This window comes from Manacus candei, unplaced genomic scaffold (genome assembly GCF_025592945.1).
Source record: "Manacus candei isolate 608988 ecotype Guabito, Panama unplaced genomic scaffold, ASM2559294v1 h1tg000150l, whole genome shotgun sequence".
In the NCBI taxonomy this organism is placed as follows: domain Eukaryota; kingdom Metazoa; phylum Chordata; class Aves; order Passeriformes; family Pipridae; genus Manacus; species Manacus candei.
In genome coordinates, this window is record NW_026138198.1 from 290303 (window position 1) to 306352 (window position 16050).

General features: G+C 47.4%; 1 protein-coding gene across 4 annotated transcripts in view; it reads left to right on the forward strand.

Moving 5' to 3' along the window:
- Positions 1-16050, forward strand: part of FERMT2 (FERM domain containing kindlin 2) — a 53649-nt gene that overhangs the window by 13868 nt on the left and 23731 nt on the right. For all 4 annotated transcript variants that reach the window (XM_051772126.1, XM_051772128.1, XM_051772124.1 and 1 more), the window contains exon 2: positions 5382-5615. In XM_051772126.1, coding sequence (XP_051628086.1) covers positions 5382-5615 — 234 coding nt within the window. The remainder of the gene's footprint in view (positions 1-5381; positions 5616-16050) is intronic.

Below are 16050 nucleotides of genomic sequence, written 5' to 3' on the forward strand. Positions count from 1 at the left end.
TGTATATATACACATTTATTTTATATATGCATATATTTTCTGTGTTTATATATTATGTGTGCATATAATTTGGTTTTGTCTATATTATATATGCATATATGTTATATATATGTGTATATATGGTGGAAATGTGTGTTTACATGCCTAATATTTAAATATAAACATATCTTTATATTATGTATTATGTAATTATATGACATATAATAATACATTACTTATAATTATAATATATAATATATGACATATATATATAGTGTATCAATATAATATGTACTTATAATGTGTATTTTATATTATATTTATATATATAAATATTAGGCATATAAACATGCATATATACACATTTACATTGCATGTATATATACATATAAAATATGTAATATAAAAATATATTTTTATATTATATATATATAAAAATATATATATATATAAAAATATATATATATATAAAAATTTGAGGGATGGTGTAATGGAAAGCCATTTTTCCATGTCAGCTTCCCAAGTTTTTACTAGACCAGAACAGGGATGATCCTCATTAAACCCACCTCTGATGGGTTTAATCATTTGGAAAGAGCCAGGACCAGCTAATTCAGCTCCTATGGAAAAACACCCAGTGGGATGGATGGCCTTTGGTTCTGCCACGTTTTATTCCGGAGGAGGAGGATCCTTTTGGATTGCTCCTGTGGGAATGCTGGAGGCTTGAATCCTGTTGCTCTAAAAGCCATCATTTATAATTAAGGAATGAGCTGAAACCTCTGCTGTGGCTGCATCCGCTGCTGCTCCGAAGGTGGAGAGTGTTGCAGGCAAACCAGCTTCAGCTGCAAATCTTTTGTCTCCAAAAATCCATCAGAAATCCATGATCCAGCCCAGGCAGGCCTGCAGAATTCCCTCTGTACCTACTCAGGCTTATGCAGGAGATTTTTAGTAATCTGTCTCCAGTGTTAATGTGGTGGAGGGTGTTTGCTCTCCTGTGGATTTAATCCTGGACGTGTGTGTGAAAAGGAGTCTGGTCCTACCCTGCAGAAGCCTTTCCCAAAGGTGGAGACCACCCCTGCCCTCCAGATATCCATCCAGTGGGGTTTAACTGCGCACTGGGGATGGGGAAAAAAAGAGATTTATTCGGTGTATCAGGGCTCCATTGTCCTCAGTGCAGGGAAGGAGAACCCATCTGCAGTAGGGGATATCCCAAAATAACAAGGAAAATACAGTGTTTATACAACGCTGGAGACTTGTATACTACTGCTGCTGAGTCCTAAGCTCGCCCGGAGAGCTGCCAAGTGTCGGGAGTGCTCCTGGAGGAAGGAGCTGCAGTAGCTGCTGGAGCAGCAGAGCAGAAAAGGGACTTTTAAAAACCATGGATTGGCAGGGGGAAAAGCATTTGGAGCTCTGGCTCCTGGGATAAATGGGATAAGTGGGCTATCAGACGGGGCGGATGGGGCTGCCTCGGTTTCCTTTGCCCTTCACCCAAATTCAGCTTTGTTGCTTGAGTGGAGATTGGGGGGGGTGTCCCTGTGAATTAAAATACACTCCATGTGCATCTCAATTAAGGCTGATTTTCTGCCTTAATTGAGATGTGAATTCTTGAGTTGTAGATGTGAATTTAGTGGTTGCTGTGGGAATTAAAACCTACAGTTGGAACTGAATTCTGGAGACAAGCTGGTGGGATGTGACTGCGGCGAGGTGCCAGCATGGGTTGAAAGCTAAGGATGTGTCTTGTTTAAAACACTTTATTGAGCAGTCTTTCATTCCTTCTCGTAGTGTTCTGCCCTCACAGAGGTCTCTGCAGCCTTCTGTGTGATTTGAGATGCCTCTTGCATTCCCAGGACCATCTGAATGAATGGCTTTCCAAGGGGAACAGTTCCATGGGGTTTGTGGTACAAAATGTCCTGAACATCACTCGTGCCATGTCTCTGCCTCTTGGCACGGTTCTGGGAGGCAAATGCAAAACCAGGTTCTTCCTGGAAAAAAAAAAAAAAAAATCACAGCTGTGTTTCCCAGCCCTCCTGGGCTCCCAGGAGCCGAGGTTTCAGTTCAGGCTGCACGGGAAGGTGGGGGAAGCAGGGAGCAGGGATTATTTTTGATGCCAGGAAGGAAATGCCGTGCTTCCCTTTCCCTGCTGGGATTGGGCTCCTGGAACTCCCTGTCCCCAGCCCATGCTCCAGCTGGTGCTGTGTCAGCTCCAGCTTCCACATCCCTGCTGCCTTCACCTGGCAGATTCCTTGCCTGGAAGGGGAGCAGCAGCAGCAGCAGTGATTTGTTGTGACCCTTACACAAGTGTGCAGCTCATTTAATAGAATCATGGAATGGTTTGGGTTGGAAGGGACCTTAAAGACCATCTCATTTCACCCCCTGCCATGGGCAGGGACACCTTCCACCAGCCCAGGTTGCTCCAAGCCCTGTCAAATCTGGCCTTGGACAGTTCCAGGGATCCAGGGGTAGCCACAGCGTCTCTGGGCAACCTGTGCCAGGGCCTCACCACCCTCACAGTCAAGAATTTCTTCCCAATATCTCATTAACCCCTGCCCTCTGGCAGTTTGAAGCCATTCCCCCTTGTTCTGTCACTCCAGGCCCTTGTGAGTTGTCTCCCTCCCTCCAGTACCTTTCAGGTACTGGAAGGTCACCCCCAAAGCCTTCTCTTTTCCAGGCTCAACAGTCCCAATTCCCTCAAACTTTTCTCATGGGAGAGGTGCTCCATCCCTCTGATCACCTTGGTGGCCTCCTCTGGACTTGCTCCAGCAGGACCACGTCCATCACATTTAGCAGCTCAGAGGAACTTCTGGATTTACAAACAAAGATTTTCAGCCTGGCTTTGGACTTGTACAGCCCTTCAGATTCGAAGTCTGTATTCTCTAAAGTGATTTTGCAGTGCTTGGAGCCCTTACCTGAGCCCTGATGAATATGAAATGGCCAGTTGATGAATTGGTAATAGTTGATAAATATGAAGAAGTTGATCAGTATGATGAGGTGATAAATATGAAGTGACCAATGACTGACAACAGTAGATGGGAAAAGCCTGAGCTGAAATAACATAAGCCTTGCCATAAAACTGTAACCCCCACAAATCAGTAACTCGTGGATTGGGACCCTGGTGAAGATTTGTAGACCTTTAATCAGATTTAACCAGGCTCCTGGCATTCCCTGGTGTGCAAGGATTGCTCCAAGCAATCCTGGATCCCTGGCAAAGCACCGAAGGTTCTTTTCAGCATGTTAAACTCAACCCCATGAGGCAGCTGCTAAACATTTGCCAACCTCTTTTATATATAACTACCCCGTGGGACAGGCACAGACCTTTACCTTCCTGGCTGTAACCAACATCTCACTGTTAATTCAAAGTGTTAATTACTCTCAGGCCCAAAGAGGATGCTTTGTGCCATGGGCTGAAAGGTTAATCTGCAGCATAAACCCAAACCCCTTCTGTCAGGCATAAACATTAGTGATTCAAAACATCTTTTTTCTTTCCTCCCCCCGATTTTCAGTGCCAATTGGTTCAGCTTTCAGTAGGGCAGAAGTTGGACTTCATTACCAGAGTCCACTGTAATGATTTCTCGGATTTTTCTCTGAGTAGCCAAGGCTTGTGCAAGTTTGCATGCTTTTCTATATTTGGTTTTGTTTAATTTGATTGTACAAAGCTGTTGAAAAGCCCAGCTGAACGTTTCCACTGTCTGGAGTCGTGATCATGCCATTAAACCAGGAGTTCAAAGAAAAAAAAAAAGAACAGCTCCTGCTGGGTTTTCTCAGTGACCCCGAGCTCGAGATCCCATTTTTAGATAGGGACAGAAAAAAGTTCACTTATCATGTTGTTCTCATCTCAGTTAAGTTCAAACTTGGCTTATAGGGATAGTCTTCACCATCACAGAATCATAGAATATCCCAACTTGGAAGGGACCCACAGGGATCATCCAGTCCAACTCCTGGCCCTGCACAGGACACACCAGCAGTCCCACCGTGATGTCAGTGCTGGAGTGTGTTCCTTGCTGGTGTGTCTGCTGGGGCTTTGCCCTTGGATTCTTCTGGATTTGCTCCTGGCTTTCTGGCTGGTGCCCTGCACGAGCATCACTCCTGAAGGATGGAGGCAGGAGCTCTTGGAATAAATGTCAGCTGGTGGTGTTAATTTAGGTTAAACTGATGTTTCATGTTGGGAATCCAGGATCACAGGTGGATCTGGAGTTGAAAACTGAACTATTGTATTAATTTTAATAATTATATATTAAATATAATATTTAACCTGGAGCTTTAACCTGGAAAGTGCTTCTTTTTTGTTACGAAAATTCAGATAATCCATAAGCTCAAAACTCACTGCTAACTCTTACCATTTCCAATACTGAGTGTGGAAGTGACCCTGTAACTTATCCTTCAGCCTCTTGAGGTTCTCCTGTGCTTGCCTGGATGACATCCTTGTTTTTTCCTTTGAAATGAGAGTTTTGGCTGGTGCCATGGACGCTGACATGTTCCCTGGTCAGTATTTTTGGGTGTGGAGGGTTTAGGCTAAGCAGAGCTTTGCAAAGTACTGGATCATTCATTTCCTTTCCTCCTCTCTCTCTTGTGTGGTCGGGGGGTGCTGCATCATCAGTGGTTGTTGGAGTCGAAGATGCTCTGCAGGAATGGCACGGGGCCGTTGGGAGAGCAGGGCAGGTGTTAGCAAAGAACATTCCAGGTGTTAGGGAAAACATTGCACAGTTTCTGTCTTTTGGAGTTATCACCATGCTTTGTTTCCCCAAATGGTTCCCGACTTGGGGGTGACCTTCAGACACCCCATGGTTCCATCCCTCCATCCATTCCCTCCCTCTGTCTCCTGGAAGGAGACGTGGCTGTTGGGGTTTGCACTGTTGTTCCTTTGGGAGGTAACTCCTAGTTTCATTTGGGAATTTTCCAGGGTCTCTTTGTAGAATCTGAAAGTCTTGGGAGAAAATACGGAGTTTCCATTGAATTCTCCTTGCAAACGTCCTCTTAGTTCTGCTTTCCATGTGTGCTGAGGTGGCTGGGCTCACCTTTGGATAACACAGGTGTCCTGGATGGTGGGGAGGGGGAAAACCCTAGAATTGAGAGTAAACCCAAAAAACTGTGCAAAATCCCTCCTGGGGAAATTGTCAGGTCGCTCGTGACCCCTTGGCTTCATGTTCCAGCCACGATCACTGTTGGGCTGAGTGATCCATGGACAGTTGTGTTCATCCTTACTCCCCTTGGCTTCTTCCCTGCTTTTATATCCGTGGTGGCTTCAAAATAGCATTGAGTACAAGCAGTCATTTGTGTCCGAAAGGGGCTTTTGGAGTTTTTTGGGTCGATAGTTGCCTCTCAGTTAAACACATTTAAACTTCTTTTGTCCTTTGAAGGCTAATTCTGGTCCCGCTTTTAACCGGGGAAAAATGGCTCCTTTGTTCCAGATGTCAAGAAGGACTGGTCGGATCACGCGCTGTGGTGGGAAAAGAAGAAAACTTGGCTCCTTAAAACGCACTGGACGTTGGATAAATACGGGATACAGGCGGATGCCAAGCTCCAGTTCACCCCCCAGCACAAGCTGCTCCGCCTGCAGCTGCCCAACATGAAGTACGTCAAGGTGAAAGTCAACTTCTCCGACAGGGTCTTCAAGGCTGTTTCTGACATCTGCAAGACGTTCAGTAAGTGCTGCAAAACGCTCATGGGGAGGTTGGCGTTTGGTTTGGCTCCTGCCTCTCCTTCGGTGCACGGGCTTGTCCCATAAATTCCCTAAATCGTCGGTGTTTTCGGGTTTCAGACACCCACCAGTCACTTGGGCATCGACCAGCCTGGGTGTCCACTCTTTTTCCCTTCCAGATCTGCCGTTTTATGTGCAAATACTTAAATAGCAGGACCAGTTGAACCAAAAACTTGCAAAGAATACATTTTTTTGTGCTGATTTCTCTTCCATAGCAAGGCTGTCCTCGGTTTTGTGGCAGGCGAGGCGGTAGCAGCTCTACTTGATGTTGAAGCTGCTGGTGTTGGGTCGTAATTTTTTTCCCTGCAAATTTATGTGGTGGATGAAAAGCAAACCCTGAAATGGGAAACCTGCCAGCCCTGTGGGTTTTCTTCTAGTGGAAAATCACATTAGGGATTAAGTGATGATGCTTCACTGTAAAACTGTCTGGTGGAGGGAAGGAACCGAGTCTTGCTGTCTCCTCCCTGACTCCTCTTCACCTTCTTTTCCGTGTTGAGGAGAAGCCCAGAAGAAAGGAGGGGTCATTTTCTGCCAGGTACACAGGGCTTGAATCAATCTGCTGCTTTAATGCATCGCTTTTTACCCACCTCCACAAACTCCTCATCCCAAAATCCGGTGTTTCTTCCTCCCCACCAAAACAAAAAAACCCAACGAGGAGACGGTAATTCCACCTTGAGGAACTCGGGTGCTCGGGGCTGGAGTCCTCCCTTCCAAAAGGAGCCTGCAACCCAACCTGGGCTGTAGTAAATCTATTTCTGCCCTCAGAAGGCAGCTGAGGTTACTCTTGGCTGACCCAGTTGTTTGGTAAGGCAGGAAGAGCTCGGCAGTACGTGCGGTGTCCGGTGCATCCGTGGTTCGCTCGGTATTTATAGCTGCTTACAAATCTTCACTGCTTCTTTCCTGGTTCTTTTGGTGTTTTTTAAAACATAAATATTGGGCAGTCTCTCCTTAAAATAGAAGAGGCTTAGCCAGCATTATTTCCGAGTGGATTTGGCTTTTCCCCCTGTGTCCCACTGGCCTTTTTGATGTCGTGCTAGACAGGGAGGTCACTTGGTCGCTGCTGAATCTCTCCAGCAGTGAGTCACGTCAGGAAATTCTGATACATTTAATCACAGAACAGAAGATCTGTCACTGATGCTGCTGAGCACTCAGAGCCTTACATCGACCTCAGGCAGCTTTTTCTTCAGCTCTCGGTGTATTTATGGACAAACCAGCAGAATAATCCTAATATTTAAAGATCTGGAAGGGGGAAAAGCTGCTGGGATAGTGGCAGCCCAGCTGTGGTAGGAGGTCTCTGAGCAGGCAGCAGGAACACATCCATCAAGGATGGTCCTGACTTTCCTTCCCTGGCATCTGACATACTGAAATTAACGTTCCTGATTTTCAGGAAAGCAGGATTTTTACTGGAAATTTCACCTTCCTTTTAGTGATTCTTACCATCCTGAGCTATTTGAGGAAGGCAGAAACTACATGGCCAAATACAGTGATTTAATCTTGTTAAGCCATGGCCCTTGTGTTTACTTGGAGTCAGATGTTCAGCAGAGCTACTGGGAAGGTGGTGACATCAGCTCAACATCAGCTTGAGGGAAGAGGGGATTGGGATGTAGGGAGGCAGCACTGCTGGAGCTGGAGGGGCTGGGAATACTCTTCCCTGGACCACAAAGGATACCTGTACAGATATATAATATATAGGTGTTCAAATACCACTATAGATGTACAGATACTATTATTTATAGTATATCTAATCTATTTTAACTTTTATATATCTAATATACATAATATAAAAGTGTAAATTATATATTAGGAACAAATTCTTCCCATTGAGGGTGGTGATGCCCTGGCATAGATTGCCCAGAGAAGCTGTGGCTGCCCCATCCCTGGAAGTGTTTCCAGGCCAGGTTGGATGGGGCTTGGAGCAACCTGGGCTAGTGGAAGGTGTCCCTGCCCATGGCAAGGGGGTGGAATGAGCTGGTCTTTAAGGTCCCTTCCAACCCAGGCCATTCAATGGTTGTGATTCTCCTTTTTTCCCTCCCCAGTTCATCATGCCCTGATTTATTCCATGACCTTCCCCTGCCCTCTGCAGCACCCCTGCATGAGTTGGCTGCAGAGAGCTCTCATACCCCATATTAATCAAGCTAATTGTCTTCCCAAGGAAAACTGAGTAGATATATCAAGGTGGAAGGGAACAGCAGTGATCCCAGCACAGTCCTTGTGTCTGCAGCTCCCTTGATTTCTGAATTTGGGGCCCGGGGAAGTTAGGACAGAGCTGTACCTGTGAATTGCTTGTATTTTGGCTGTACCTGTTTGCTGTCGTTGCCCCCGGATCACTTAATTACACACCTCAGTAATTTTAGCATAAAGCATCATTAATGAGTAATTGAAGCAATTCCTGGTGTTGCCAGGACTCTGGCTGGTTGTGTTTATAAAATACTCGAGGCACAAGCAGGAACACACGTGGGTGGATTATTTAGGGTCGTCCTTCGCTCATATTCCCTTGAAATCGTACCCAGAGGTGTCACCCTTGCAGTGCGTGGTTGATTTTTATAGAGAAGTCTCTGTTCTTGTGCAGAGGGAAGTTATTCCAAAGGGCAGCTCCCTGTGGCTCCCAGGAGGCAGCCCGGAGGTGGCTGTGGGAAGATGCCGGAGCCACTCGCACATCCCTCACTTTCTTGGAGGTCGTGTGAAGCCGGAAAAAAACCCAGTCTCATTCCCAGTGGCTGGATTGCAGCCCCTCCATTCCCACAGCAACCAGTCGGGAGGGTTAATGGCATGGATTGAACCCTACCTGTGGCAGGAGCAGGCAGGAGGAGAGGAGGGGAGCGGGTTTTGGATGGGATGGGCAGCCCTCATCCAAAGGGTGGCCTGGAATCCTGCCCGGGAGCAGCTGCTGGCAGGCGACTCCAGCCTGAAGGGCCAGTTTTGATCTGCAATTGAAGACCAGAGAAAGAGAAAGTAAAACTTCCCTTTTTTTTTGTTTGTTTTTTTTGAGCAGCAGGGATCTGTGCTTCCTGCCCAGCTGGCAGCAGGACATGGAGGTTGGGATGGGATGCTCCTGTGTCCTGTGTCCCTCCCTCCTGTCATCATCCCAGTGAGGAGATATTTCTACCCAGAAATCAAATATCCAAGTGGGATTTGATGGGGCTGCACTCGACACTTAATTGGTGTGAGTGGGAATATCCTCACTGGAAAGTGGGATTTGGGGAGGTAGGAGATATGGCTCCATTGCAGAGCTCCTGCTAACCCATCATCTCACATAACCACAAATGGAAAAATCCCCTTTTCCTCCATGGTGAGGAAAAAATTCTTCCATGTGAGGGTGGTGAGACCCTGGCACAGGTTGCCCAGAGAAGCTGTGACTGCCCCATCCCTGGAAGTGTCCAAGGCCAGGTTGGAAAGGGCTTGGAGCAACCCAGGATAGTGGAAGGTGTCCCTGCTCATGGCAGGAATGAGGTGGTCTTTAAGGTCCCTTCCAACCCAAACCATTCCATGATTCTATGATTCTGTGATGCCTTTGTTTGATTCCAGCCCAGCAGACCTTGCTCATGCCCTTAAACTGTTTCTTTCCATCATCCCCTTTCTCCTACTGCTGCCTGTATTTTTTTCCATGTGTCCTGGGAGCACTGAGGGACTCCAGGCAGGCTCTGCTGCTGCAGTGTGGGCACGTGGGAGAGGAAAAGCAAACAGCAAGTGTGAAAGTTTTTTCCCATGCCTTGGCGTTTCCTGCCCTGGCGATGCTCCTTCTCCTGGGGAAACGACATATGTTGGATCCGCAGGGTGAGGGGACATGCTGTGACAGCATAAAAGCTCACATCCTTCTCCTCTGCCTCTGGCTGTGAAGATTTGGGACCTACACTGCCCTCCAGCCTGAGCAGGGAAGCAGGGATCATTCCAGATGATGCTGATGGGAGCTGGGAGCGCAGGGAGGAGGACTCAGTGCCGGAGCTGGGAGGAGGCAGCTCTGGGAGGAAATGCTCCAAAATTCATGACTGCTCCAAAATTCATGACTACTCCCTCCCTTACCCACCCTGAGGCTGTGTAAGGCTGAGAAATTCCCTTCAGGCCCTTTTTTTTCCCCAGAGCCTCTTAGAACATCACACCCAGCTCCTGCCTCCTAATCCTCAAAGAGCTCCGTGTGAATTAGTCACCTGTTTTGGAAAACCAAGTCTGGGGAGCATCCTGTGCCGAGCAGTGGCAGCTTCCATGCCCACATCCCATCTTAATCTGATCCCCAGCTCCCAGGGGGTGAGGAATGCTGGAAAACTGGGAATCCTCTTACATGGGGTAAGGGTGGTCCCATCTCAGGGAGCTTGTGGAGTGAGGAGGGATGGGATGCAGAGAGTCCCGTGAGGGTGATGAACTGCTTCCCATCACCTCTCCAGCCCCAAAATAAGGAGGTTCCCGAGACTGTGCGAGTGATGGGAAGGTGACAGCCAGCCTTCCTTTCTTCAGCCTCCAGCCACCAAATGCAACCCGAGCCGAGGTGACAGTGGCATTTGGGAGTGGTGGGATGCAAGCCCAGCCCAGGCAAGGAGACACCGTCCCGCAGTCCCGATGCCAAATGTGACCCTACCTTTTTTTTCCCTTTCTAAATGGTCTGTGCTCCAGGACAGAACGTCCTGTGACTCCTGAAGTATTTGTAACATTTCCACGCCCTCTCTTGCCAAAAAGACTTCTATAAAAAGCCACTGTTTGTTGATTTTTGGGGTTGTTGGTTGTTGTTTTTTTCTTTTTTTCCGCAAAACTGAAACCCTTTGGTACTGAGAGATGTGCAGCGTTCCCAGGGCTTGAGCCACGTCCCCTGCATGGTTGCTTTCCAGGAGCAAAGCTGTCTGGAGTTCATGGAGTCATATAATATCCTGATTGGAAGGAAACCACAAGGATTGAGTCGAGCTTCTGGCCCAGCACAGGACAACCCCAAGAATCCCACCCTGTGCTTTTCCATTATAAACACCTTAAACCTTCTTTTCTTCCTTCACACCCTGCTGATAAATAGTGTTTCTCCTAAAATCATGGAGCCAAAATGGAGTCCTGGTAGATGCACATGAGCATCTCGGGGCAGGGCAGGTGGATTTGGGGAGCAACACCAGCATTCAGGAGGAATTTCTTCACAGAAGGGGTTGTTAAACATTGGAATGGGGGCTGCTCAGGGCGGTGGTGGAGTCCCCATCCTTCAGAGTGTTTAAGGAGCGACTGGATGTGGCACTCAGTGCTCTGGTCTGGGTGACAAGGTGGTGATCGGTCACAGGTTGGACTTGATGGTCTTGGAGATCTTTTCCAACCTAAATAATTCTGTGATCTCAGGGTACAGTCAGTGGATGCTCAGCAGCCTCACGAAGATGCTTGGGGGGGGGGTGGTGGCGTTCGTGTGCAGACGGACGCGCCGAAACACCAGGGAAGGGTTTGCTGCCTTTCCCCGCCACGAGCAGAGAGGTTTGGCAGCAGCACAGCGATTTCTAAATATGTCCAGGGGATGGGTGTGGAAGGAAATCTTACCATTTCGAGAGCTGGCCAGATTGCAATGTACTCAGCCCTTTAACTGCGAGGCCCAAGTGTTCCGCTGCCAACGGCGGCGTCTTCCCCTTTTATTGCCTGCCCGTGTTCAGCTGTCGTGTAGGATCCAGACCAACCCCAGAAACTGGTGTCAGGGAAATAAGGAGATTTAATTACAAAGTGTCCGAAATGGAAAAAAAAACCCCCTCCATTCTCCCCCCTCTCTCCACCCCGGTCGTGTTCTGCCTGTCGAGCAGCATCAGGTTGTGTCACCGTGTGAGTCAGTGAATTTTTTCATCCTTACTCTGCTGTTGACAGAGACCCTTTAAATAGACTTTCATCCTGAAGACATTAGGAGATGCTGGCAAACCCAGTGCTACTGCCTTCCTTGGAATTATTGGGATTGCTCTTTATGGGCCGATGCAGAGGGCGTAAGTGGATTGTTTTCCTCTGGTTCGTGAGGCTTAATTTAATTGAGTTTAATTTGACTTTCGCTGAAGTTCAGCCACTTCAGGGCCAAGGCTTGTGGTTAGTGCTGCCTGTGCTCTGAGAGGCATCTGGATGACGGGAGTCTGGGGATTTCGTCCCACTTATGGAAAAAAACATCCAGACATTCAGTGTTTGTTGACTCTGTGTCTCCAATGGCCCTTTTTACTGGCCTGGCAGTAATGCTTGGCTCCATCACTGCTGCCTCCTCCTCTTCCTCTTCCTCCTCTGTCTCTGGGTACCGCTCACATGGACATTCACACCACTACAAACCCCGCTGACCCTGTTTTTGGGTGGTTTTGCAGATCGTTGCTCCCTCAGCAAATCAATAAGTCAACGGGCGCTTGGATTTTACCCCCAGAATTTGGGAAGGCTCCAGCAAAGCCCCTGCCAGGGGAAGCCCAAGTTGATCCTGCGCCCGTAGAGCTCACTGAGTATCTCAGGAGGCTTTGTGGGATGTCCTGACAAAGCTGCAGGGCCCCGTCAGCAAGTGGAGAGCTTGGCTTTTGCCCAAATAAATATTTAAATTCCTGGGCATCTGAAGAACCCATAATAAAATGTTCTGAATGTACAAACCCGGTAAACTGTGCTGGAGGGTGAGGACCTGCTCCATCAGATCCTGCCCAGAGTCCAGTACAACCACAGCCTTATCTCCAGGCACTTCAGAAGTTATGCAAGTCTTTTTTTTTTTTTTTTTTTTAGGTTTCTTTTTTCCCCCTCTGATCTGTTTTGCAAAACTTTATCTCGAGTGAATTTATGTTGAAGATAAGTCGGATACTTAATTCTGTAAACTTACACTGTGAAAAACGACCCACAGGATTCACTCCTTCCAAAGAAAAATACTTTTTTGTTGTTGTTTTTAAGTCTGAAGTGGAAGAAAAATTGAGTTTGAGGTCTCATTTTTCTAAGGCTCATCATAGTGATGCACAAGGGCTGTAATTTTTATGAGTCATTGGTTCAAGGCAGCATTGATCCAGTGCAGTGATATCCCACTTCCCAGAGATATCCCACTTCAAAACACATTTCCTGGCGGAGGGTGGCTGGATCAGCATTAAAGAGAGGATTTCCCCTAAATGCTGTCTGTGCTACAAGTAGAATAAGGGAGTTTTTATGGTTCAAGGGCTAACCGGTTGAACCAACCCTCTGGTCCTTAAGGGAGCTGGAAGTGGGGTGGGAAATTGACTGCTGAAAACTTCTTTGGTACGTTAATTCTCCTTCTATATCAAAATATTCTTTATATATCACATTATTTTCCTTATGTATCAGAGCTGAATGTTGAAATTAGCGTGATTTCCCATAATTTTAATATTTGGGGAAGTTGATACATACTCGGCCCATTCCGGTCAGTGACGTCGTCTCCCATATGTGGGTGATGCAAGAAATCCATGAATCTTAATTCCTTGTGGGAGGGAGAGCCCATCCCTTGGGGCACAGAAATCATAACTGTGGGTCCCCTGACCCCTTGCTGAGCTGACTGGTGGGTTCTGGGGACTCTGCATCTTAGATTAGGACAAGAAGTAAAATCACCCTTTCTCCCACCCTGAGACCACATGGATTTTGCTCCCATCTCTTCCCACCACTGCTTTCCAGTGCCCAGAGAAGCTGTGGCTGCCCCATCCCTGGAAGTGTCCAAGGCTAAGTTGGACAGGGCTTGGGAGCAACCTGGGATAGTGGAAGGTGTCCCTGCCCATGGCAGGGGGTGGGACTGGATGATCTTCAAGATCCCTTCCAACACAAACCATTCTGGGATTTCCATCACAACACGCCTTGGAGTTTAAAGAAGCAGCAGCTGCAAGATTTATTTGGTGGAGTTAGTGCAAAAGAGGATAAATTGGGAATTTTGCACCCTGTGAAGCAGATTTTTTTTTTTTAGAGTAATTTTTTTGGGTGCAGATGGTTCTCTGTGAAGAAGGAAGGTTTAATCCCAGCTCTGCTGTTCGTCTCTGGGTGGGAGATAAATGGGAACAGCTGGGCCAGACAGGCTGTGCAGGGACTGGATGAGAAATGAGGGATTACACAGGGAAGGGGTTTCCCTTCAGCCAGAGGCAACACAGGCTGTAAAATGGCTTCATTCAGGAGTTGGAAAAAGTTCTCTTGGAGATTGAAGGTCTCCTTCACAGTCATATTTCAGGCTCTGAAACTCTTCCTTCCAGGCTCAGGCATGACCTTTCCACAGAATTCTGCAATGGTTTGGGTTGGAAGGGACCTTAAAGCCCATCTCATTCCACCCCCTGCCATGCACAGGGACACCTTCCACTAGACCAGGTTGCTCCAAGCCCTGTCCAACCTGGCCTTGGACACTTCCAGGATTGGGCAGCCACAGCTTCTCTGGGCAACAGATCCCCTAAATTTGATGAGGGACACGGACATGGATCTGCAGCAATGTTAGGGCTCAGCCACAGCTGCAGCTGGTCCAGCGTGGGCAGGAGATGCCATAATGCAGAGAGTTCCTGCTCAGGTCCAGCTGAAAAATGGTTTTGGAGCAGTTTCTGACTGATGCTCTCCCCTCTGTGTGGATCATGTTGTGGATGGTTTCTGCTGGTGGCTACCACCAGCAGTGCCAGGGACATTCAGTGAGAGGCTGGAGAGCTGGGTTTCTACATGCTTACACAATAAATAGAAATAAAATGCTAAAAGGCTCGTTCACAGTCAATTCTAGACCTTGCCAGTGCCATCTGTCCCCTGTGTACAGACAAGGAACCTCTTGGAAAGCAAACACAGCCCCGACCAACGCGTCAATTGAAGAGTCAACACATTAGCTGTGTTCAGCAGGTCCCTTCTGCTGGCCCACCCACATCTCACTGACCCCTTTTTCCTTCAAAGTGACCTTTGGCAGCCTGGCTTCAGCTGGAAAATGTGGATGAGGTGGGTAACAGAGGATTTGGTGTGGGAATTTGAGGCTGGAGTCAAACCCTGGGGAGATGTTTTACCTCCAAGTGAACAACTCCAGCAAATGGGCTCCTCCAGGTTCAGTGGCACTTAGTAAAAACCCATAAAATCCCAAACCTGTATAAAGGATTTGAATTTTTTTGCACCACTTGGACACTCTAAGGATCTTGCTCTTGCTTTCATGGCCAGAAAACGGATTTCAGCCTTTGGAGCAGTTCCTTGTCCAATTTTTAGTTAACAGAAGCCCCATCATCCACACTAGGATAGACTCTACTTCAGCTGCAGAAGTCAAACACCATGTTTTCTAAGCCCAACTCTATTTAAGACTGTTTGTACACTTGTGGATCATAATCTGGGGTGGGAAATAAAATCAGTGTTGCTCTTGATGCTTCTCTGCTCTCTTGTTTTTAGCACAACAAGCTTTATTTTTAATTTTTCCTCACAGAACCCTAGAATGGTTTGGGTTGGAAGGGATATTAGAGATCATCCAGTTCCAACACCCCTGCCATGGACAAGGACACCTTCCACTAGCCCAGGTTGCTCCAAGCCCCATCCAGCCTGGCCTTGGACACTTCCAGGGATCCAGGGGCAGCCACAGCTTCTCTGGGGAACTTGTGCCAGGGCCTCACCACCCTCACAGCCAAGAATTCATTCCCAATATCCCATCCAAACCTTCAGTTTAAAGCCACTCCTTCAGCTGGCTTCAGTGAGGTTGTAAAGTCTTGGAGTCCGTGGTACATCCCCCAGAATGCTGTTGGGGAGGAATTCACGGCTTATCCCAGGGAGCCGCGCTGAGCTGCAGGGATGCTCCGGCATCACAAGGATGTGCTGCCTCTGCCGTGCCCTGCAGCCATGTGCTGTTTGGAAGCAGCTGCCTGTATCCTTGTAACCCTCTTGACAGCGTCAGGAACAACTGAGGGACTATAAAAAGTCTCTTTTGATATCAGATGGTCAAGCCTTGGGCCGACTCCAAGAGATTGCTTCCAGGAGCCGGGCTTGGCCCGGAGCCCTTCTCCCGGCCTCCCTGAGTGGTTCCAGCTGAGAGGCTCCATCAGTTGCTAATGCACCATAAATAAACATCAGAGTCTAAACCTTGCTCCAAAATACCAGGGGAACTCCTCGTTTTAGGCTCTGCTGCCTGTTGTCCCCCGCGCGTGACCCCGGTTGTCCCAGCAGATTCTTCCTCCATGAGGTAAGCTGGCTGGGATAAATGGGAATGCGTGGAGCTGGCTGGATTCATGCTCTAGGTATTTATTGCTAGAAATGGTCAAAAAAGTTGGGCAGTGAAACTGGTGGGTGCGGGGATGGGGTTTAGTGGGGTGATGTGTATGTAGTAATAATAAATAGGTGTCAAATTAAAGCTGAAATTAAATAAAGCTTATCTGTAAAAAAGAAATAAAATAGATAAATATTATACGAATAAATATAAAACCAAAAATAAATAATACAATAAATTTGGTATATGAAATAAAATATAAATATATATATAAAAATCCGACTATAGAATATATAGA